Raw genomic sequence first — 25682 nt, forward strand, 5'->3', positions numbered from 1 at the left:
TAATTTGTATGGCCACCATGGAGATGAGCAAGCCTAGCAGGTACATCTAGGTCTCCTACAGAGAAACACACTCGGTCAATACACAAACTCACACATACACGTGCTAACACAAGTACACTAGGGGCAGCAAGCAGTGGGCAGCCATCCCAGTGCATGGAGAGCATTTGGGGTGCCTTGTTCAGGCTGTGAATGTTAAGGTTTGAGACAGCACCGTTCCTTCTCTCCTCCTGTCTCCAGTATTCCTGCCAGTTGGAGGGATCAAACCTGCAACACTTTAGTCCCCCCACATTACACATGGTTCTTCTGCAGGAGTAACCTGTAATATAGGGCACATAAATCCAATGCTAAGTAATGACGGCTCTTTTGGTCATTATAACACAAACTACATATCCATAAACCCGTGCCACCGATAATATCAGTCATCACACCACACACTTCCAGGGACAGAAATCTCAGTATTTTTGTTTAAGTGTGTTTTCTAAACTTATGTTCCTATAAAAGATCTACAGAGATATATGTCTTTGCCACAGTGGACAATAAGTTTGAGGCAGGAGTCTGATGATTAGAGTGAAAATGTTCATTTTTTTTGTTAATTGTTTTTTTTTTTAATAATTTTTATGTTTTAACTTTTTTCCCCCTTGTTATTCTGTATCCTGAAATTCGGGTTTAGGCAAGAGGTTTAGTTTTGGTCCATTATTAATCTGTACCAGACATTTCTGATTTATACGTTTACAAATATTATTTAAAACCTTTTGAGAATCTAGGTGTTTTCACACATGAAGTATTCATTAATTATCCTTATGCTGCATGAATATTAAAGCATTGTTTGCCCAATATCTTGCTTATAGCTCCTTATGTGTGGGGTGTGGTAGTGTACTGGTGTTGATGAAGGATATGAACTCCAGATTCCATAAGATCTTATGGTTTATGTAGTGTATTGTTTATCCAACCCTGAGCCCCTAACTGCATTAGCCTCTCTTGCTAAATGAGCCCAGGGTCAGGCGCGTTGAAAAACGGCTGCTTACACTGTTGTTTGTCTTAGACCAGCTTGAAAATCAACAGGCCCACAGATTGCTCTCACATGCAAGGCTAATTTGTTTTGCTGCCGGCGCTCTTTATGAGGGCAGCATCCTGAATCCCAGCGGTCCGCCAATGAAGGAGTGGTCAGGCCTCTGGATGGGGTGGACTCTGAGGATATTAAGATTGTCTCTTCACATCTTCACTGAGGGAGGGAGAGAAACCAGTAACATAGAAAGATTGTTTGTGTCCCTCTTTCACTTTTCTCTACTCCTTTCAGTTCTCTCTCTCTCTCTTTCCTTGTGTATATGTGTTATATAAGCGTCTACACCAACTTGATGTTGTCTTGTGGTTCATGCCTACACAGGCCAGTGAGATTTTAGGTGTATTGATTTTTCTATTCCTTTCTTCAATAAAAATCAATTTCACCAAAGCAGAGCCATAGCTGGCCTGTAGCCACTGTCCAATATTCTGATAAGGCATATGTGAGATCAAGAGGCTGCTTTTAAATTTGAGTCTGGATGTTCCTCAGTCTGATGCAGTAAATGAAGCCCTGTGGGTAGTGTTTGTTAAACAGTTTTAATTTAGCATTTTTTCTTTCTGTGGTTAACGCAGTTGCCATATCAGAGTTTGTGTTGTAAGCCCTGGGAACTGCATCCAGTAAAACCCAGTAAAATATCTGGAACTGAGTGTATATCTTATAAGCCCATAAAGTGATGAGCTGATTGTAGGTCTGTGTTTACATGAGCTGCAGTCAAGTGCACGTTCAGCAATTGAGCTGCTGTATGAATCTGAAAGAGCACTGACAGGTTTCATAGGACGAAGAACACAGCCTTTTCCTTCCTTATTCATGTGGTGTAGATGAGATATGCTCCAATGATAAATATTAATATGAAATACTGGGGGAAATGCACACAACTTATATATAAAATGAATATTTACATGTAAAATTTATGATCAACAAGATTAAGGTTCACGCACACACTGTGTAGAACGCTATTGAAATTGAAAAGCTTACATGTTTATTATATTTATTAATCAGTGTCTATTGATTTAAAAAAAAGTAATAAACAATGAAGATAAAATGCTTGTTCTTTCTTGTATTTTTTGGTTTGTTTATGCATAAAAAACTGGCTACTGAATTTTTTTTATGATGCTTCATATAGAGTCTATTAATTTGCTGAGTACAATTTTTTAGGGAGAGCTTGAGCATCGGACACAAGTTTAAAGGACAAAACTAACACTAGAGCACAGCTTGAGGCTCAAATCTGGAGGAATTAAGTAAGGTAGAAGATGAAACAAGAGCGCTCTCTCTATCTCTTTCTTTCTCTCTCTCTCTCTCTCTCCCTCTCCTTTGTGTTTTATGCTAAAATCACTAACATTTGCAGGTTTATATATACTATTCCTTTACCCCCAAGGTGATACTGTGCGCATTGTAGATCAGGGCAGACCCTAGAGTGGGCTGACCTCATCAATAAAGAGACAGATTATCTCTCTCACCCTCTCTCTGCCTAACTCCAACCCCCATCTTTCTTCCTCTCATCCTCGCTCACTCTCTAGTCCTCTCACTATTGGTTTATCTCTTCATTCTCAACACTAAGGTGTCTGCAGATAGAGTGTGTGTGTGTGTGTGTGTGTGTATGTGTGTGTGTTGGCTGGGCTCACTGGAGCATCCCAGGCACGGCCAGGCCAGCCGCAGTGTGGCGTGCCCACGCACATTTTAAACCTCTCTACCTTCTCTCTCTTTCTCTCTGTCTCCCCCCCCCCCACTCCCTCTGTACCATTCGGTCTGCTCTTTCGTTCTGTCCTCACTTCACCTGAGTAGTTTTTTAACTTCATGCGGGAACAGACAGATGATTCAAGCTGGCACTGCTACCTTTGTCCCTTTTCTACCCCCTCTCTGCTTAAATCTTCTGCAGGAGAGTGTCATCTAGGAGGCAGGGGAGGGGGGTGGGGGCCTCTACAAAACTTTCCCTGTAAGTTCTACTTTTGTGAGTTTAAAAAAAAATAGTAGCTACAGACCAATTCAACCCGAATACAACTAATAGGATCCTTAAATAAAATCTACAAAAAACTACCCTTGAGTGACTGAAGGAAGAAAGCTGTTTTCACCTCTCACTCTCACTCTCACTCTCTCTCTCTCTCTCTCTCTCTCTCTCTATCTCTGTGTGTGTGTGGACTCTTCCAGACAGTGGAAGCAGACGCGTGTCTGTGCTGACTGCTGATGAGATGGAGTGTTTACTGAAAGAGAGAGGGAACATAAGCAGCACGTGCTCTATGAAGGGAGAGAGAGAGAGAAAGCAATAGTGGGGAGAGAGAGGGAGGAAAATTGGCTCTCTGCCCTTCCACTTTGCAGGTGTTTGCCATACAGCTCGGACTCTTTTTATATGGAGGCCGAGAGGAGGAGGGTCCATTAGCTGTCCGGGCCACGTCCTCCCTGCCAGTCTCCATAGTAACATGCTGACCATGTCCATGAGGGGCTCCAGAGGGGGCGTTACTCCATCCCCCTGACTCTTACACAACATGGCCACGCATGAACTGCACCGTACACACACACACTCACACACACTCAATATCTTCAGTGGCAACTATGCAAGGCCGGCCAGAGAGAAACATCCCTTTTTAGCAGTAGAATTATATGCTATATTTCTATTGGTGTGTACATTAAAATTAAAAGTGCTTCTCAGTAATCACACAGAGGGAAAACTAAAAACTAATTCTAAAAACACCTGTAGCTAAACATATCACTAGAAGAGAGAAAAATTCTTAAAATGATATTTTAATTTTTCATCTTTGTGATATTTATCTCAGAATATCTTAAGACTGCGAATGAAAGACTGCAGCTGTGGACCACCGGAGGAGACCACAGCAGAGAGGGATGAGAAAATCTGAAGGAGGACTAGTGGGGTTGAATTTATTCCACCCTGCTCTTTCTCCTGCTCTCTATCCCTCTGCTCGCCTTCCTCGTGCTCTCTCAGCAAGTCACCACTAGGTGTTATGTAACTCTCTCTCTTTCTCTTCCACACTCCCACTCTCTTTGCCAATCTACTTCCCCCCACCTGAATAACTCTCTCTCTCTTTCTCTCTCTCTCTTTCTCTCTCTCTCTCTATCTTTTTTTTTTCCTCCTGTTTTGTCACCTCTACCTCAGGGAAGTGGGTAGCCTGCAGTTGTCTGGTCCACCTTCATTCTCTTGCGCTCTTTCTCTCTCATCTCTCTGTCTCCCTGAAGCTTTTGTTGTACTTGGAGTGTAATTGGAGCGATTATGACAGTTTAAACGAGTTATGTAAGGTGATTATATTTATGTAAGGTTATGTGTTTTTTTTTTCTCGTTTTTTTTCTTCTTCATATATCTTTGCTGCTGAAACAAAACATCATATACAAAACTGTATCATTAGAGGAAAAGGAAGAAACACAAAGCTTTAGTGGGGGTTAGAGTGAAACCATTTTATTCAAACTAGATTTGGAGCATTTCTATTGGTCTGTTTCTTTCAGGATTTTGATACGATATTTTCCATTTCTAATGATATGAATGGGCAAATAAGGATGTTTAAAGACTGTGTGTGTGTGTGTGTGTGTGTATATACACCTCTACACAGTTACTACAATCATTGTCCAATTTATTAGCTCCACTGCACATTGTAGATCTTCAATTAGTCATGTACTTGTCCTTCAAAAACGGTCATAAGACCTTGTCATAAGAACTTTTTGGCTGGGTATTTTTGGCTTGTGGGCTATTCTAAGTCCAGTAGTGACACAGACTAACACACCACCACAATTTCAATGTGACTACCTGTAATAGCTGCATTGTGGTAGTGTCTTGAACAGGGTTAAAGGTGGGTAAGATGTATGCAAAGATGGACTTTAGTCTGTAGTTAACTACAAATATAAAAATGACACTGAGTGCATGACATATGGACACACACACACATTCAAATAGACGGTTTTTGGGAATCTGAGAAAATACATCACAAATTAGAATGCACAGTTTGACTTTTTTTTTGCAGTTAACTGCTTCAGCAGATTTATTTACTATGTGCATCTAGGTGTTTGTTTACAGCAAATCAAATCAGTTTTCAGCAGTATAATCAATCAGTGCAGAATTTGCTGGTTGGTCTAAGTGCCTTGCAGTCCACTTTAAGCTTGGGTTGCATTGAGAATATGCTCAGACGGTGGGTATGCTGCCGGAACAGACAAGCTTCTGCTGACTTGTTATACTTCTTCACACCCCTGCCATGTGTTATGCGGAGAGCATCACATTATGGCATCGAAAAGACATTTGAGAATGCCATGCATCTCAACAGATTAGAGCTCATCTTCACTGCTGTGCATCTGTCTTCTGAATCTGTGCTTATGTTCAAGATGCATTATGTACAATACAGCTTTTGGATCTCTGAGAATAGAATCAGCAGCCAGGGCAAAGCATTCATTTGTGGGTTAGTTCCTCTATTTATTTAATGGTTCATAGATAACAAACTCTATGTAAATGTGTATGTATAAAAATATAACTGATATTGTAAAGAAGATTAATGAAGTTTTCTGCTTGCGTTGGGCACTTCTGTGAACATTACTGAGGTCAGGTACTCATGGTGAATAATTAGTTATGGAATTCAGTAGTCAATCTAATCCAGCAAAAGGTGTTGGGATGCTCCATTACCAGAGAATGCAGTTTCACTGCTCTACAGCTCCATCAAAGATCTGTGGAAATTGCAGAAGCTGTGTTTGCAAATGTGAACATAAGTGTTTATGTCTATTTCTGTTTTTTAAACACATTCTGTTGAAACTTTGCTCAGAGCTTGATGATACTGATATGCTGTATGCCAGTCTTGATATAATGCCTGTTTTCCCCTGTAGGGCAATGCACTGAGGAAGACTCTGTTGACGCACTATTTAGGTAGACAGCCCTCCAAGGCTCTGGAATATGGCAGTGGAGGTGGCTCATCCCCAGGAGGTATAGGACCCCCCTGTAACACACACACGCATAAACACACACGTCTTTTTGACACCAGCACTGCCTGTACATCACTTGCGTTTGGTTCAGACTTCATGTTAGTCAGTACAAACCCAATCCCCTTATGTTCAGCTGATGCTTTTGGCTTGTACTATTCTTGAATATCTTGTATATATTGAATATACATTATATTCTCTAGTCAAAGGTCAGAGGTTTTGCTGCGGATGTCCTGTGGCATTTTTCGTGGAATGGATGTACTCATATAAGTAATAGCAAGGATGACTATGGATTTTTTGCAATTTTAGCATTGCACACAGCCTTTCAAACATACATAATCAATTCTAAATGCAGCAGTTTTCAGCAGTTTGTCTGGGTATGTTGGCCCTGTGCAATGCAGAGTTATGTAATATGCTGTAATATTCCCTGTGCTTAGAGAGCAAGGATACAGAGTCTGGAAGAAACTCCAGTCTAGGCACTAAAAGAACAGATCAGAAAAGAAGGCAGCACTGCCTTATTTCATGCACTTGGAAAATATGTGACTCATATGCAGGGGTGGTATCTGAGCGTTCGCACAGTCTACTGCATTTGAGAGCTCCAGGAATAAGCTCATCACACTGGAAATCCCAATGAATTAAACAAATTAGATTACGTAAGTGTAATGTTTGGTGTGTGCACATAAGCATGATTGCATTTATTATTATACTTTAAGAAAACACAATAGGCAATTAGGCTAACAGGAGACTCACCCCAGATTCTGCTATCAGTACAAACAAGACACACAGAGGGGTTGGTTGAAAGTGAAATGAAACCCACAACAAATTAAGACAAAACAGGGAGTAAAAGTACAGTGATGAAAAGATAATGAGTTTAATAATTACATTTCTTTACCACCAGCATTTTTCTAAAGGGTCATTACTGTTAGGGGTGATACTACATGGGATCTGTTTTTAAAAGATTCCTAAAGAAACTGCTCATGTATTAGTAAATTGATCAGAATATTAAATAACTGCCATCTATATCTCCACCTATTTTTTGGGAGTTATAGTTAATATACATTTAAAACTGTATCTACATTTTACAGGGCTTAATGATTTTAAAGCCCCATTTATAGCCCTTCTACTCACAACATCCTTTGCCACAATATGGTAGAGAAACAAAGCATCTTATCCACTTTTTCATGTACATGGTCAGTTTGCGGTTAATTTAATTACATTAATATTTGAATTAATATTGTTAATAATATTGACATTGGAACAATGCTTGTTTGTCAGAATTGTAATACTGTGTGTGTGTTTATGTGCAGCTGGCTCCCTAGGGCAGGATTCAGACAAGCCTAGCACAACAATGATTGATATACAGTGTATGTTGGACAGTGTGGGAGCAACCGAGTTGGTCATTGATCTCATCGTCAACACCAAGAATGACCGTGTGTTTGAGGAGAGCATCCTGTTGGGTATTGCACTACTGCGGGGAGGAAACACACAGATACAGGTCTCTGCCAACACAATTCTCTCAATACAAAAGTTTTAGTTTTCACAAGGATTATGTGGTAAGGTCAAAAGTTTCTTTTAAATGTAACGGTGCTAATAGTGTTTCCCCTTTGCTCTTTTTTGGGAAGAATGTATACATAATAGTGTGATGTTTCTTTAAATTTTTAATGCCATTCAGCCACATAAACATGATGCAAATTTCTGATATTGGATATTAATTTTGGAGCACCAATCCAAGTGACTCCAAATATGTGATGAAGCTGTTGTTCCACTTCTTCACAGCCCATAGGATTATGTAGGCTCAAGAGTATCCCACTGTTTGCCTTTCTATGAAATGTATTCAAGTCCTGGGTTTACAGTTGAATTCCAGTATCAGCACAGTATGGCAATCACTTATTAGTAGAGCTGTCTACAAACTTTTGGACAGATGGGGCAACTTTATTTATTGTTATGCATTCATTCCACCCACTCTTTCTCTCTCTTTCCTGCAGAACTCCTTCTACCATGAGCTCCACAAGCAGAAGAAATCGGAGATGTTCTTCAAGGTGTTCTACGACCACATGCAGCTGGCTCAGAAGGAAATCCGCTCCACTGTCTCCGTCAACATGTTCGAGATCAGCTGCCGAAAACGAGAGGAAGAAGGTGAAGTGTCCAACGTCAGACACAAGAAAGGTGAACAATATCTGAGCCGTCCAGTAGCTACTTCCCGCCACACCATTGTGTTATTATGTACTACAGTGTGTGTATGACAATATTTGCATTTTTTTCCATAAGGGCTAATCAGTTCTTTGGCATGTCCAGTCAATGAGAGTATTACTCGATTCTGGATGAAGGGATTTACCGAAAGGAGATTGGCCTACTCATGAATTGCACTGGGTACTGTGCGTGGCTGCTCAGTGATGTGTTTAAGCAGCTTTTTTTGCGTCGTATGCTGAGACTAACAAAGTGACTAATCAGGATGTCAGTCATCAGCTCATGAAGCATAAGGTGATCAGCAAAGTGCTTGACTTCGTCAGTAATACATTAGCAAAGTGGAGGTGCGACTACAAGAAAGATGCTTTTAGATAGTGGGCTTTTAATTTGTTTGAAATAGTGGAAACAATATGTTTATCTGTGTTCATTAATTTATGTTCTCTTTTAAGTATTTGTGGATTTTGTTGAATCATTGTTTTTCAAGATTTTTTTTTTTTTTACTTTTTCTTTGCTGGTGATTTTTATTGCATTTATTCATTAATTAATTCATTTATTTAGTTATTCATTAGAATAAAGTACAATATATTTTTTGTTTAAAATCTGAAATCCAAATCTCAACACATGGCTTCACCTCAAAGCCACCAGTAAGCATGTGAATTGTTTATAAGTGTACCAGGATATAGAGCTTGTCATGCATGAGCATTGTGGCCCTGAGGCACTGCAGCTGAACATTTTAAAGCTTGATGGTTGATGGTCAGCAGGGAAAGTGGGGTGAAGGAGAAATGGCCCTTCATCAGAGATGTCATGTGAGGGCCTGATGCATGAAAAGAAAAAAAGTGGGTTTTGTTAAATAGGTGCTCTTTATCACTTCTCATAAATGAATAACAGGATTCCAGTTCCTCTTGTGTCACAGGGTTGTTTGTACGTAAGCAGAAGTATTGTCTTGGTGAGTCGAGCTGCTTGAATGGCAATTGTGTAGTTCACCAACAATGTGAGCATATATATATTAGGAGTGTGACATCATGGTTCTGTGCGAAAATGCTATACAGGTTTCATTTCATTTAATTTAAAAAGATGGCTGTACATATTACAGTTTGTTCCATCTAGTGCTGGTAAGTCCCACTAATGTAGTTATTACAGCTTGTAGTGGTTAATTTAAGTCGTATATTGTAAACATTCACACACACATCTTGTCCAATCCAGCATGATATCATGGTTGATGTTAAAAGCGAGACAATCTGTGATATTCAATCCTTTCAAATCGAAAGGTGAGAACAGTGTATAAAAAAGAGCAAAGAAAGATTAAAAATGAGTCTATAAGTCACTATCTATACTCTACATGAAGTGAGGAAAAGACAGATTAGAGGAGGAGGAGGGTTGGGAGACAAACAAGATTACAGTAACCGTAAAAATACTCCTAAATCACTACAGTTTCCATAACACTGTGCATATCCAATGGCTTACAACCTAAGGTGTTCTGCATGGCATGTGCACTTGTGGAATTATTGTATTTGCCCTTATATTCACACCAAGAGTACAGTGTATTCTCCATGTGACTCAGTGCATAGAACAGTGACACCCATACCAGGAAGGTTTAGTAAAAAAATGTAGTGTTACACCCTTAATGATGTATGTTTGCATGTATTACAATGAGAGCAATTACACGTCTTTGAGTATTTTTATGTTACTTAAGGAGAAAGACACCTCATAGTGCAAAAATGTCTCAGTTGGAATGTTTATAGGAAGGCTGTTTAAAGCTTATGACAGGCTCAAAATATTAAATTGTCCTGGAATGAAAGCTCACCCCTAAAATTACCATATTTAAACAAGATATATTTTTAAATATAAATGTAGCATTGTCACAAATGAAAGCTATATTAGCTATTTATTAGGCTACCTTTTACAATTTTATACATTACATTGTAATCAGTAAATGAATAGCATCCAACCTTAAAAAAAAGTTCTGTTTTGTCGGTGGGGAATGCAGTCTGTTCATGGCATGTCCATGGCAATATCAATTTTACCAATTGCATTTCTGCACAAAGCAACATAGCTAAAACATTTAGTCCTTTGCTCTCCTGTAGGCCGGGATACTTTATACCTGAAAGAGGAAATGCGAGGCCAGCTTAAAGACGCCTCTTGTGCCACCTCCAAGGCTTACAGTTTGTACAGAAAGGAGGGAGACCCTGAACTGGAGCTGGGGGCCTCAGGGGAGGAGGAGACAGAGGAGGAGATGGAGGAAGTGCAGATGACCCAGGCCATCACTATTATGAATCCAATCCTGCGTTTTCTACAGCTGTTGTGTGAAAACCACAACAGACACTTACAGGTACTGTAAGAATGAGAGGCTAATAATCAAGGTCCTTAAAGTATCAGTAGAAGTTATGGTACTTACAGCAAAAGCCATCTTTAAATTTTTTCATCACAGTCATCACAGGTTTTCTATGCTGTCAGGAAAAAACTAACATACAGGTAGATCTGTAGGTACTTTTGCAGTCACCAAATGGAAAAAACTCTAAATGTTTTCTCAAAGTTATAGTAGTGATCCTTAAAGTCCACTTGGCTATGGTAGAAGCTACAGTACTTTCAGTTTTTCAGGGGATATTTGTACTTATTCGTAACATGTTTTTTCTTTCTTTTGTTAAATAGAAAGACAAAATACAAAGCCTGTCAAAACAGAGCATATCAGTCAGTTCACCTTAAAAATGGTATATTTGTATGTTCCTGAATTAAAGGTCACCATTATAGGTGCTACTCCATTGAGGAAATGGATATTATTCCTGTAACATTTGTCATCTTTTTTTTTCCCTGAAAGTGTTTATGGTCAGTCTACTTTATGTAATTTTAAAGATAGTAACATAATTAATTACATTTATTCAAGATTATATATTCATTTTTAAAGAAGGCCATACGAAAGGAATTTTCACCTAATTTAAATCACAATAAAAAGTATAATTCCACTTAAGAATATAAATGTAATATTGATTACATGTCCAAAGAAAAATCTGCATCTCCAAAATAGTAACTTTATAGGAGAAGGAAGAACCCTTCATATACTTCAATGGACAGAAATGTGAAAAGATTTAATTCCAAATAATTTTGGAGCTTTTCTAATGGTCCATTCTTTATGAAATTTTCACAAAATCATGAAGATGCATATTTTTCTCTTGACAGGGACGCCAATGTGGTCCATGTTGTCCAAAGTATTCCACAAGTGTGTGAAAGTTTTAAGCAAAGTTTTTAAGGCATGTATATATTGGAGTACAACAAAGTTAAACAGACATCCAACAAGATCTGCACGGGAAACTGACCAGTTAAGAACGTTGCATTGTGATAGCCACAGTGTTTTAGTCTGAGTAGAGGATCTCTTTGATATTAAAGCTTGGGTGCAAAATAACAATGGTGAGCTGTTCTGACCTCTTCCCAACACAGAATTTCCTCCGGGACCAGAACAACAAAACAAACTATAACCTGGTGTGTGAGACGCTGCAGTTCCTGGACTGTATCTGTGGGAGCACCACAGGAGGCCTTGGGCTTCTGGGCCTCTACATTAATGAGAGGAACGTGGGCTTGGTCCGACAGACACTAGAGACCATCACTGAGTACTGCCAGGGTCCCTGCCATGAGAACCAGGTAAACCCAGACTGTAGTGGGTCTTATCTAATCGTGATGAGGTTTGGATTGGTTTTACCTGAAAATATCATGTTTCCTGATGAAAATCAATTGTTTCCACAGTCATGTATAGCCAAGCATGAATCCAATGGCATTGATATCATCATTGCCCTCATAGTCAACCCCATAGAGCCCCTGGAAAAGGACAGAATGGACCTTGTATTAGAACTGAAGGTACTGGAGTGTTTATATACACACAAAAAATCATTTAAAATACTTTTTACAGATGTATTTGTGTGGTACTAATGTGACCATAAAGTTTGTTTGTTTAGATGTATTTATCCTATGTTACCCAAAGTTTGTGAACAATTCTTTTGATGAGCTAATTCAGCTGCTTTGCTGATATACGTTTCAGTTTCACACACAGTTTGTAAAATCTTTATAGAAAAGGATTAGATAGTCGAATTGGATGTTCACCATGTCAAATGTCAAGCACTGAGCTAAGGACCTGCGTTACCTCATTATATACCTTTGGGAGGAGTTGATGACCATTTGCATTCTAGAACTAATGATCCAATCTCAGTGCATGGCTTTATTACCAAAGACCATATCATTGTTTCAGCATCAAGTATAAAGCCTTTCTAGAAGACCCTTCTTACTGGTTCTGCATTAAGACATGTTAGATGAGCAGGCGTTTACCAATGTATGCCCATGGATTGTACATTATTCGGACCTTCAGTTCTATACAACAAGTAAATCTAAGTTTAAGTTTGATAACCTCTAAAAGTTTTACTTCTGTGCTTCTCCACATGCTTGTCCCACTAGAATAATGCCTCCAAACTGCTGCTGGCCATTATGGAGAGCTGTCGTGACAGTGAGAATGCAGAGCAGATCCTGGACAAGATGAGAGTCACTGAGTTGGTGAGTGAGGATAGGGACAGTGGGTATGATGCCCCAAGGGCCATTGAACTGGAGAGTACCGGTGCAACCAAACAAGAGCAACAAAAAAGTTGCATGTCCCTAGCTAACTCTATTTTTCCACCTTGTAATTAAAGGATAAGAGTTATATTTTGTTTGCTGACTTGGAAGATGTTATATGCCCAGCAACTTTAAAATGGTGCCCTTGAAATATTTTGAACCAGATGTTACCCAAAGCATAAACTGTGTTTATGAATGCTGTGTTTGTGTTTATGTAAAGGTGGAGGTAATTAAGGTTGCCTATAATCAAGGGTCATCGATTGTGGATGATTTGGAAGGTGCAGGAGATCAGGTCTCTCCTAAAGATGTGGGCCACAACATCTACATCTTAGCACATCAGGTAAGATGGGCCCTAACCTCTTAATTTAGGTTATTATTTGTAATACACTTACACCTGTGAATTATTTGTAACTCTATCATTAACCGAAATATGATATCATAGTACTTTAAAATGTAGGTTTTTTTTTTTTTTAAATAGTAACTAATATATTTTCATGAGGTTTGGAACTGGCATAATGAAGCAGCAAATTGTAGTATCATATTTAAAAATAAAATAATATAAAATAAGAATAAGGGCGACACAGGCGCAGCAGGTAGTGTCGCAGTCACACAGCTCCAGGGGCCTGGAGGTTGTGGGTTCGATTCCCGCTCCGGGTGACTGTCTGTGAGGAGTTTGGTCTGTTCTCTGGGTGCTCCGGTTTCCTCCCACAGTCCAAAAACACACGTTGGTAGGTGGATTGGTGACTCAAAAGTGTCCGTAGGTGTGAGTGAGTGAGTGAATGTGTGTGTGTGTGTGTGTGTGTGTGTGTTGCCCTGTGAAGGACTGGCGCCCCCTCCAGGGTGTATTCCCACCTTGCGCCCAATGATTCCAGGTAGGCTCTGGACCACCGCGACCCTGAATTGGATAAGCGGTTACAGATAATGAATGAATGAAAATAAGAATAAGAACTGTGTGTACAGTGGGGTGGGTTGAATCAAATCTTTGCATAAATGATTTAATGAGGAACAGTAGGACAATTCAATCCACTGAAATGGTCAGATTAATAAAATAAATACTATGCTGATATCATACATACAGTTTGCTACAGCATTTAACTGAATGTTATTTACAGGCTTTATAAAGTTGGTCTAAATCTCTTTGCTATTAATTGTATTTGTTCTGGGATCTAGACGTATTCCCATAATACAGTATCCTCAAAATTAAATGTGGTACAGCACACAGCTTCTTCAACAGGTTTAACAGGTTTATAGCTGTTATCCATTCAGTCAATTTTTTTTTTGCACAAGTTTATCACTTGCAAAACTTCTGTTATTTTTCAGCTTCAGATTACTCATTTGTGGAAGTGCTCTTTCAGATGCCCTGAAGCTGAACTGTTTCAGCTGGTGCCTTCTGTTTGTCTGTCTGTCTGTCCTAGGTTTCGCTTCTGTTTTTTGTTACTATTGAACCCGCCATCAGACAGAATATTTCTGTCCCTCTTCCTGGCAGCTTTCGTTATGACCCAGCACTGTCTCAACCCTTCTCTTTCTGTTTCCTTTTTTATAAACACACACATGCTCAGATGTATACATACACCCTCACATGACAGAAGAGGAGGCGAGCATAGTTGACTCTTTGTTTTGCTCGAGTTAAATTTATCCGTCATGCAGGCACTGCCTGTAGCCATATGCTCTGTCTTGTGCAGTTTAAACTAGATCAGGCAGACAGTGCTTTTCATGCTCATTTTTCTACATCCTTCCCCACCTGCGGGGAAACAAGCAGCCAGTGCCAATTTAGACCAACTTTATAAAACCTGTAAACAACATCCAGTGTACAGTAGATGCATAAATTCTGTAGCTGATCTGATATCAGCACACTGTTATTTCATTACACCTGCACAATAATCAGTTAATAATAACAATAATTATACGATGAAGTGATATTAGTGACAGCAAGATCTAAACTTTACTCTTTAACTATTACAGGATCAGAGAATCAGACCATATCTCTCTTTCTCTCTCTCTCTCCTCACTCTGTATTGTTCTCTCTCTGTCTGTGGGAATGGTGTTGATGCTGTGGATACACCTTCTACATCCTCCTCCACATGAAAGTAAACAAAACATGGCCCTAGGGACCTGGGTGTCTCCACCTTGTCAGCACTATACCTAGAGTAAGAGAGAGAGGGAATGACCTGATTTTGTGACACTCTAGAACTTAAAGTGTAAACATTATGGAGTTGTTGTCATTAATATCACAATATCATATGCGATCACAATATCATATCATTTAACAATAAGTGGTTGTTGACATGTCCACATGTACCATGTGATATACCATAGCATATATTATGTATAACGAGTCAACATACCAAGGCTTAAGTCATTTACATCTTACCTTGCTCTGTGGCATGTATAAAAATGCTAAGAAAACCCTTGATTTTGGATGTAGAAGGCAAGAAGGAGAGATAAGTGACACTGAAAACAGGTTTATTATTGGGGCTTGCACAGGGTCAGTCACAAGACTGCTCACTTGGCAAGAGTTAGAGTAGAAACTGACTAAAGTGGCAACTGAATGTAGATCTGTGGAAAACACATTAGAAAATTGGAAACTGAAGTTGGAACTGTGCTTGAAAGCACACATTCAGTGGCTGTGAAGCTTGTATGTTTGTGTGATATGTGAGACAACACATAACAGAGCAGTAACAGTATATTTAGTGACAGGAAATGTCTGCAGAACTTGTCAGATTGTATCAAAATGAACAGTCCAGCCTCATCCACATAGAGAGGTATAGTACCTTAGGGTTGCTTTGAAAATCAATGAAAATGAATTCTGAACCACCACCTTTGTCATATAAGGAACATTTCTGGAAGAGTGGTCTCTTCCAGGATAATAGTGTTCTCATCCACAGAATAATTTATAAATGAATATGAAAAATATTTAAGTCATGTTATGACCTTAACCCATAAGAGCCCATGGTGACATATGTGTCACAAACACTTCATAGGGTCTGGAAAGTATCCTACAGAAATACAAGTATAAATATGGTTCTTGTGATGTTTGTTAGATTGGGTTTTTAACCTCACCCCAAAATAATTACAGAATATGGCAAGAATGTTAAAAAAAATATGTTCTGTGTTGATGTTGTGGTCTGTTTTATTTTTCTCATAATTTGGCTTTGTGGTGAACTGAGTTTGGGTTCTTATGGGTTATAATTAATCAAATCTAAATCTAGGAGAATACCCTTAACTTTCATTATGTAAACACCAGCTGAGGGTATTTCTTTTTGAAGAATTGTGTTCAATCCCACCAGCACAGTTATAGAGACTTGTGGAACCAATATCTCATCTCGTGACTTGTGGTGGCTCAGTGCACTAGCACTAGCACACTAGCTAGCACACTTTATGTTGCTTTTCCATTCAATTTGTCACATTTCTGTTCATGGTTTTGTTGTGTCTGTTGCTTATTTGCCCTCAGGTTTAGATACTATGTAATCAGTGCCGTATCAAAAGTTGAATAGAAACCCGCGTTAGAGTTTTGTTTTTTTTACGAATCATTTGAAATGGACAAATATTTGCCTAGAAATAATTATTACCTCGTATTGCCTCAAGTTTAACTTGTTTTCAGCTTATGCACATTAAATACATGCAATAGAGGCTAAATGGTATTAATTGTATAGAATGAACCAATAAAATTGAAAATGATAAGAAATTCAGAAATGTCCAGAGTTATGACTTGATTCTGAATAAGATTCTATATTAATATGTTGCGTGTTGTTTATTTACTGTAATGGCTTAGGACAGAACCGTCCTAAGATTAAACATATGTCTGCATAAGTATATAGACCATTCCTCAGCTCTGCTTTTGTCACTGTTCACCAGTAACTATTACATTCTCTTTAGGTCAGGTTTATGCAGACTAATGTCTTCTCATCTCTTCTCATAATGTCTAAGATCTGAATAGATAAAGCAGCTTCATTTGTCCTCATCTACCTTTGATAGAGAGTGAAATTATAATTGCACCTTTTCAGATGCTTACTCTTCTCGCATTTACATCCATCATATGTACTCAGTACATTCAGTGGTGACGATTATGAATATAAATGCCTCTTTTTGCTCTCTTTGTTTCATTGTGGTTATTGTGGCGTGGGATGAGTGGATGAATAGCTGAGTGGCTGGATTGGAGTGAAGATTTCTCATTTTTCAGCCTCAAGGACATGTCTGTTTCGCTCTCTCTCTCTTGCTCTCTCACTGTTTACACTACAGCAGTCCTGCTAGATCTGTCTGTAGTTAGATAAGGAACTGTGTTTAAATTAGGTATTGCCACAGCCTGTGTATTTTTTTCCCATTCTTCTGTCTTCTTAAGGCCTAAGCTCATCCTTCTTTCTGGGTATCACTGATCTCTCCCTGGCCCGTTTCCGTGCCCTGTTGGAAATGATGAGCTCACTGTTTTGTCAGTGTAAGCGAGTGGCGATCAAGCCTAGAAGTCACACTCAGTCACGGCTGCCCGCCAAGCAGTGCTGCTCTGGGAGAGGATGAAATGCTCAGTTCTCTGTTTGATTAATTGGATTAATTGGATTAGTGTTTGTTTATTCTTCCCCAGCTTCTCCCCTTGCAGTTATGCAAGGCCAAGGAGTGCTGGTATTACCAATGTTGTTGCTACAACATCAACACAATCAATATTTTCTCAGTCTATTTTGCACTCTTGTCCAAGTTCAAGTCCCAGTTTTTGTGTATCAGTTATGGTGTTGCATGCAGTGCTACCAAGACTTTAATTGAGTCTCAGTTCTAGCACCCTTAAAAATAATGTTTCAAATGGTTATAGACTTGAACATATGTTCCTGGAAAAAAAACAAAACTTTTAATTGGTGAAAAATCTACATTTTTGTGAACTTCTTATACTTCATGAAGTTTCTTCATGCTTGCTGATCACAGTAACAAATCGGTTGGAATGCAAACTTCCAATCTCATGATCTTCATTTTATATCCTATGTTTTCAGCTTTGTATTAATAAGTTTTAAGTTGTTCATATAGAGTAATGCCACAGTGCCATACAGTACCTGAAGGTGTGAATAATTCCTTCCCAAGTAAGTGTATAAAAACCTTATTTAAACTGTCTGACCTATCAGTAGCATCAGTTTTAAGAGTGTAAAGTAACCCTTCCTTTATCCAAATAATCGGCTTATTAGCAAGCACTTCATGAGTTATAGCAGGCATGCTGTGCAATAAAAACACTAAAATGTGAAGGATAAAGATACTCCAGGGCCAGGTTAGTGAACCACTGGTTTAACATTCCTTATAGGGTGTTAGGAAAGTGAATGTGTGTGTTTGGCCTGAGGTGAAATGTGTTATGACTGGAGTGTGTGTTAAATCAATGTTGTTGATTTCTAGCTGGCACGGCACAATAAGATACTGCAGCAGAATCTGAAGCCTGCCACAGAGTCGGACACCGATGGAGATGAACCGCTCAAATACTACGCCACACACACTGCTCAGATAGAGGTACACACATTTCCAATAAATTTGCTTTCTTAGGTGGGCAGTTTAAAAAATGGTCACTCATTCTGCTGTAAATGGCTGTGCTTAGTCCAGATGTTGAGCTAGTAGTGTTGGAGTAGTTCTTTATACATTGTCAATAGTCTCTCTGTACTATTCTCAGTCATTTCAGGTGTTTTGCATAATTCCTGATTGGTTGGAATTGGTTGTTTGTTCCCAGATTGTACGTCATGATCGCAGCATGGAGCAGATTGTGTTCCCAGTGCCAAGTATCTGTGCGTACCTGACCGAGGAGTCCAAAGTACGTGTCTTCACTACTACCGAAAGGGATGACCAGGGCAGCAAGGTCAACCACTTCTTCCAGCAGTTTGAGGATCTCTACAATGAGATGTGGTGGCAAAAGAAAATGAGGAGTATGTCATTTATTTGTTTTTATTTTTTACACGCTAGAGGTGTATGTTTGTTAATTTATGAAATGTGATAGGTGCTGCTGTCCAGAGCAAATTCCGGTTTTTTTTCTTTACAAAAATGAGGCAAATGTTGTTAGGAGTCTGTAGTAGGTGTCTTGCCCAAGTACTCTAACATTGTTTATTGTAGCAGGCATTGTTATGCATTGTCCACTGTATTATTAGCTAGTGTTTGCCCTAGGCTGGAATACCTCAGTTTTTTAACAACATAATTTAAATGATTTGTAGATATTTGTTACTGATTAATATGTCTTTATTATATTCATTGATCAATTATATTTTTAATAACATTATAATACCCCTGTAGTTAAAAAGAGTTAACTCATTTTGTAATGTGTTTGTATGTGTGTCTAGATAATGTAGCTCTCTTCTGGATATCAAAGCATATCTCTCTCTGGGGTAGCATCTCCTTTAACTTGGCTGTGCTGATCAACCTCGCTGTAGCTCTCTTCTACCCCTTCGGTGATGATGAAGATGAAGGTATGGTTTGTTTCTCCTTAATTACCTTTTAACCACCCAAGCTCAACTTGACTCTTGTAACCTAACTTCACCGAAGGTAGGTGATGACAAAAACTGCATAATCTTGCTCAGTGTTCATTTCAGGGCATGAAACTTCCCCAGTGTTTACAGCATATAATTAGATAATTATTCATTCAAACACCAAAAGCTTCTTCACTCTTCAGAAAAGACATTGATGAGTTCATTAAAATAAGACATTTTGTGGCCTTTTGTGCATTTCTCCACCAAGCTGCAGGAATCTGATGGCTATTTTTGTGTCTCCCAGGTGTCCTCCCACCTTTCTTGTCTGTCCTACTGTGGATTGCAGTGGCAGTAAGCACATCCATGCTCTTCATCCTGCCCAGACGAGGGGGCATCCTGGCCTTCCTAGTTACAGTCATCCTGCGATCCATATACACCATCGGTTTAGGACCAACGTTGCTGCTGCTTGGCGCAGCAAATGTAAGATTGCTTTCCTCCCAAGTACTTGGAATAGGATAGTCTGTCCGCACAGTGGCCATGTTGCTGGACAGTTGTTCACACTCATATATAGTTTTACCTGTCTGTGATTGGGCACTAAAATTTATATAAAAAAAATGTATACCAGTTATATTTAAATTTCTGGATACATTATTTAATTTTGTTTTAGCTTATATTCATTTAGAATACAATTTTTAAAAATAAAATCATCATAAGGGTCTTAACTTTTGCGTATAGATACAATGTACAATCAGGCTGTCAGAGCACAGAGGAGTCTCATATCTGATTAAGCACCATGTTGTTTCTCCGATTTTTTTCCCATCTTGATCTTGACTGAGTGTCCCTCCTCTGAACACGATTTCTCATTTCAGCTCCTGAATAAGTTTGTGTTCCTGGTGAGTTTTGTGGGGAACAAAGGCACATTTACCAGGGGCTACAAGGCGGTCATCATGGATGTCTTTTTCCTTCTCCACGTCACCTACGTGATCGTCTGCATGCTCGGCTTGTTCGTGCATGAATTCTTCTACAGTATACTGGTACACAGACCTCAATCTTTAATGTACATCTGCAGCTATACTTAGCAATATTTAATCAGTAATATATTTATATATTTTTTTAGTTTGGCATTGCTTTCATCTGAATAGGATGTTTATCCAGAGTCCAAAATATGTATTCATTCAAGCTCTTCTTGCAGAAACACCACACAGTGAAATATTGAATACCTCCTTAAAAATGTAACATACTTTTTGGTTTTCAATAAAAATTGTAAAACTTCTCCTGCATTCTAGGTTAGTCTACTGCTGACTAACTTTTTTCTTTGCAGACATTGTACTTTGCTTTTGCACAGTTCACTTATGCTGGAAATATAGCATGAGTAAGATTATTCAAATAACTAGCAACATTTGCAATCCTCTCAATGGTTTAAAAAAACCCACAGGTTTATAATTTATAATTAGGCCTTACACACATAACTCATAATAATTTCAAAACTGTAGGTTTCATGCAAATTTTGCCAGTTTTATTTAGTTTTCTCTTATCATTTAAAAGCATTTTCATACCTTCACAAATGCATATTCTTTCTCTCTCTCTCTCTTTCTTTAGTTGTTTGATCTGGTTCGACGAGAGGAAACGCTGCTGAATGTAATGAGAAGTGTTACAAAGAATGGACGCTCCATCTTCCTCACCGCTGTCTTGGCCATTATACTGGTCTACCTCTTCTCCATCGTGGGATTCCTCTTCCTCAAAGATGATTTCCTTATGCCTGTAGAACGCCATCCATCACTGGGTATGAACCATCTACACTATGCCGTTTTTGTTTGTTTGTTTGTTTTTCTGCAAGTCTTTTGTCAATATTTATCAAGTTTTTCCAATGTTGTTTGAGTGAGAACTAATTGTAACACTCCACTATATGTAGGCTACATGAGACATAAGCCTTTCATGACAACTGACATAACCCAAAGGGTCATCTAAAAAGGCAGATTCCTACAAGTGTCAGTTGTCAGAATTTTCTATAAAGGTGACATTGACTGAAACAGCCTTTAGACCACCTGACTCTTAATGGAATACATTTTTTAGATGTTTATGCATCATATTTTTATGTAGCCTTATGAAGAAGTAATAGAAGCTATAGAATAGTATAGAATAGTAGTAGTAATAGAAAGTGTTGGTACACTAAAGTGTTACCAAAATAAGTAATAGAAAATGATGTTTATATGTGATAAATATGACATATGAGGGTTAAGATTAGCAATGGATATAAGGTTTATGTAAGTGTACTGTAAAAGCTTTTTAATACTCTGTGTAGCTGCGTGTTTTTGATGACATCCTATGGGTTGTGCGTGATTATGTGATTATTTAGTAGAGCGGGAAGGAAGGATGTTATTGTGGCACACGTTTGTGTGTGTATTGCTGGGTTATGACCAGAGAGACCTGCACATGTGCACCTGTTGTGTAATCTATCAGTGTCCACACGGCCTTATGTAATCTCCTCATCTGTGCACTGTGCTCCATAGCTCTGGCATAAGGACAGCAGGAGCAAACACACTGTGCACATGCATGGCCGTGTATGAACCGGACTATCCACTTCCTGCTCAGTGACCATGGCCATGTGTACACAAGCAAAAAGAAAAAATAAACTGTTTGCATAAAGATTGAAAATATTCTGTGAACTAGGACATCAGGCTTTTTAAAACGTGATTAATACAAATAATCTGTTACTGCTTAAAGCAACTTGTATAATCAAGATTAGGTTTGGTTTAAGGAATACAATAGCACAATAAATGCGTAACAATAACAACAAACTGTGCAACTTTGAATACAATTAACTTACATTGACCATATGACAAAATGTGTGCTGCAATTTTATAACTAAGTGGATTTCCTTTTTCTTTATCAGTTAATAGGACAGCTATATACCTGTGATATTTTTGTCTCCACAATGTTCTTACTTGTTTTAGTTGTTTAGAAGTTGCAGATATTACTGGCAAAACCAAAGTCATAATAGAATTACAAAAATCCATTTAAAACATCGTAGGCACACCCCAGAAATGTACCACTGTCCTATGCAGGGGACTTAATACAAGTCAGTTTAAAATATGGGGCATGTCTACAAGCTTTCTGGATACATAGTACATGTATTTAATGCAAGCTTTCAGAGAGGGGGAAAGACAATGCTGCAAGCAGACATTTGTTGGACAATGTATATATGTTTATAGCAGTGTAATCTTATGTGGAGAAGTTTGGTGGTGGAACTGTTTCTCAAGAACAATACCACTTGTGCTTCTCACTGATTAGTGTCAGAGAGAGTGAAGGTGCGTGATGTTGCAGACTCTATGAGCTGTTTGCTGGAAGAGTGCCCTGGTCCCTCCTTTCCTTCTGACTTGGGTAAGTATAAGACACTGAGTTTGCTTGCACTAAAACTAGTAAATAAGTGGGTATAATACTATTTAAGGAAGCTGTGGGTATGCGTTTCATGATCCAAACACAATGGCGTAGTATTAGACCATGCTGCAACCTGGATTTTAGCCCAGTTCACTGCCATAATAAAACAAAAAGAGTCAACACAGGCCAAAGTAAGTATTGAACTTGGTCTGAAGTCAAAGCTTAAAGATAATCTGAATTACATTCATGTGATGTATAATATTAGTGGATTGGTAACCCTGAAGAAGAGCTGCTGCCTGGTCCAAAACTTTGTCCTGTTGCTGAGGTGATGTCCTGTGTGTGACTGTGTGTATTTTGAGATGACTCACTTATATATTTTAAGGTCCTGTGAGTCTCTAGGTCACCTGTGCCACTGGGTTTCCACACGTGCTCTCTCTCTCTCTCTCTCTCTCTCTCTCTCTCTCACACACACACACACACACATTTTTTACTTCATCTTACTTCATACTTCACAAGTATTTGTGTCTTTTATTTTTTTTTTTTATTTCCATTCGACACTTACACTTTGAACTTGATGTTATAAAAACAAATGGACACATTATAGTAAAATTATTTCAGTGTTAAATGAAGCCTTGCAGTTCAGTGTGCTCTAATTACTTACGTGTTACATCCTGTATATAACAGACACATTAAGGATAAAGATGACACTGCCTTGTTTGACTTTGCTTACGCATTCGAAGTTTAAACAAGTGTAAACAATTGCTTTTTAAACCCTTAGTTTTTGTGTTTTCATTCTCTAGGGGAGAAAGAGGATGAGGAGGTTATGGAGAGAGTGTGTGACACTCTGCTAATGTGTATTGTGACGGTGTTGAACCACGGCCTGCGGAATGGCGGAGGTATTGCGGACACTCTTCGCAAGCCTTCCAAAGATGTAAGGCAACAGTTTTAAAATATAGACTTTTTTAACACATACACTTTTAAATACGGTCTATAGTGTGAACCTAAAGATTGAATTTATAAACTGTACACTGTACACTGTGATGGACTGGTGCCCTGTCCAGAGTGTGCTCCTGCTTTATGCACAGTGATTCAGGGTAGGTACCAAATCTTTGGTGAACATGAACAGGATGAAGCAGTTTCAGAAAGTGAATTAAACAATGTAAGCATACTGTACATAGATATATTGTCATATTACATACATAGTACACACGCATGCATAATTACATTGATCATTAAGACCTCCTTGCTTCCACACTCACGGTCCGTTCTCGCAACTTCACTGTGAGACATAAAAGCACTTTGAAGTTCTACAGTTACAGACTGTAATCCATCTCACAGGTATGATTTGGGTGGTGGATCATTCTTAGTATTAGCTTAGGGTGGCAGGAGACTAACAATTTTGTAATTTTAGAACTACAAAGTGCTCCTGTCTGGTCAAAGGCGTGTGAGTGTAGAAACAAGGTGATGGTCATAATGTTATGGTTGATCTGTGTATACTTTATATATAGGATTATAACCCTCCTTCTCTTAACATGTCATCTAATATATTGTTATGTGTAGAATACATTTTGGAAAGTTTGTGTGCTGTTCTTCTATACTTCAAGAGATAACATTCCCTAGATATTATTGTATGAGTAATGTAAGCTCCAGGTTAAATTTTTAACTCTATAAAAATGAACCTCACCTACTCTTGCCCCCTAAATCATGCCCTCATCCTCTGTAGGAGCCAATGTTTGCAGCTCGTGTGGTGTATGATCTGCTGTTCTTCTTCATCGTCATTATCATCGTGCTGAATCTCATCTTTGGTGTGATCATTGACACATTCGCTGACCTGAGGAGTGAGAAACAGGGCAAAGAGGAGATCCTGAAAACAACCTGCTTCATCTGTGGTATGTTAAACACACACAAACAAACACTTCATTCCAGCAGCCGGAGGCTAAAAGGATATCAATGTACGAAGACTTGCTTAACTGAAAAAAACACTCAGGGCAGTCACAGAAAGCATGTTGTAATTTTGTATTCAATTATTTTTCATCTCTTATCACAAATGAATTCTGTTAAAAATGTGAAGTTACACTCAAACAATAAAACATTTTTAGATTTTTGCTATAATTCTCTCCTTATTTTTATCAATAAAAACATTCAGAAATTTTGAAAATGCAGTTGTGAGTATAGGATTTAATTGGAAGTTAAATAAAATTAATTGCGTAAATAGCTGGGTTCAATTCAGTTCATTATAGAGGTATTTATTCAACTGCTGTTTTAACAAAGCAGCTTTACAGAATTCCAGGTCCTAGATCCATGTAAGCAAGAAGAGGTGACAGTAGCAAACAACACTCCCTCAGAACATGAGGCTTAACCTGGGACCCATCCTCTTGTGGTTAATATAATTCCCTGTAACTACTTATGCAAACAGCAGTATTTCAGTACAGTACCCATCAAAAGTTGGTAGGGATTTTCTTTGTTTTGGGCCATTTTCCACATATTGTGAATGTACAGTACCAGTCATAAGTTTGGAGTTTTTTTTATTATTATTTTCTACATTGAAAATGAATATGGAATACATTAAAACTATGAAGGAACACATATGGAATTATGTAGCATACAAGAAAGTGTTAAACAAACCCAGAATATGGTTTATATTTTAGATTCTTCAAAGTAGTCACCTTTTGCCTTGATGACAGCTTTGCACACTCTTGGCATTCTCTCAGTCAGCTTCATGAGGTCGTCACCTGGAATGGTTTTCGGTGAACAGCTGTGGCCTTGTCAGGAGTTAATTTGTAGAACTGCTTGCCTTCTCAATGTGTTTGAGACCATAACTTGGGTTGTGTAGATGTAGGGCTGATACACAGTCCTGTGATTAGCCCTATTTCACCAATGACTAATGAGAAGATGTGTCCAAAATGTTGCTGGGTACTGTATAATAAATCTTTTTAGAGCTGCTTGTGGTTGGCTGCGTAGTGTTTTAAGTTGCATGTGTAAATCATGGTCATTTTATGTGCGGAATGTCCACAAAATCTATATATGGCTTCATCACCATTGCCGGGCAAATAGGGTTTGTTCCTTAAATACAAATTTAGGAGGGTAGTCCAATTTTTTTGGGTAGCCTTATTGGTTGTTATAGTTGTAAACCCTATAGTCGTACTTTG

The 25682-nt window shown here is 38.5% G+C and overlaps 1 protein-coding gene across 1 annotated transcript in view; it reads left to right on the plus strand.

The window, feature by feature from the left end:
* itpr2 (inositol 1,4,5-trisphosphate receptor, type 2) overlaps positions 1 to 25682 on the plus strand; it is a 79623-nt gene that overhangs the window by 37857 nt on the left and 16084 nt on the right. The window contains exons 38-54 of the mRNA XM_066685771.1: positions 5870 to 5966; positions 7270 to 7457; positions 7948 to 8128; positions 10234 to 10478; positions 11582 to 11782; positions 11885 to 11995; positions 12587 to 12682; positions 12960 to 13079; positions 18104 to 18214; positions 18429 to 18621; positions 19030 to 19155; positions 19460 to 19635; positions 20025 to 20189; positions 20755 to 20938; positions 22447 to 22536; positions 23334 to 23464; positions 24257 to 24422. Of these exons, the coding sequence (XP_066541868.1) occupies positions 5870 to 5966; positions 7270 to 7457; positions 7948 to 8128; positions 10234 to 10478; positions 11582 to 11782; positions 11885 to 11995; positions 12587 to 12682; positions 12960 to 13079; positions 18104 to 18214; positions 18429 to 18621; positions 19030 to 19155; positions 19460 to 19635; positions 20025 to 20189; positions 20755 to 20938; positions 22447 to 22536; positions 23334 to 23464; positions 24257 to 24422 (2581 nt within the window). The remainder of the gene's footprint in view (positions 1 to 5869; positions 5967 to 7269; positions 7458 to 7947; positions 8129 to 10233; positions 10479 to 11581; positions 11783 to 11884; positions 11996 to 12586; positions 12683 to 12959; positions 13080 to 18103; positions 18215 to 18428; positions 18622 to 19029; positions 19156 to 19459; positions 19636 to 20024; positions 20190 to 20754; positions 20939 to 22446; positions 22537 to 23333; positions 23465 to 24256; positions 24423 to 25682) is intronic.

Source organism: Hoplias malabaricus, chromosome 11, assembly GCF_029633855.1.
Source record: "Hoplias malabaricus isolate fHopMal1 chromosome 11, fHopMal1.hap1, whole genome shotgun sequence".
In the NCBI taxonomy this organism is placed as follows: Eukaryota; Metazoa; Chordata; class Actinopteri; order Characiformes; family Erythrinidae; genus Hoplias; species Hoplias malabaricus.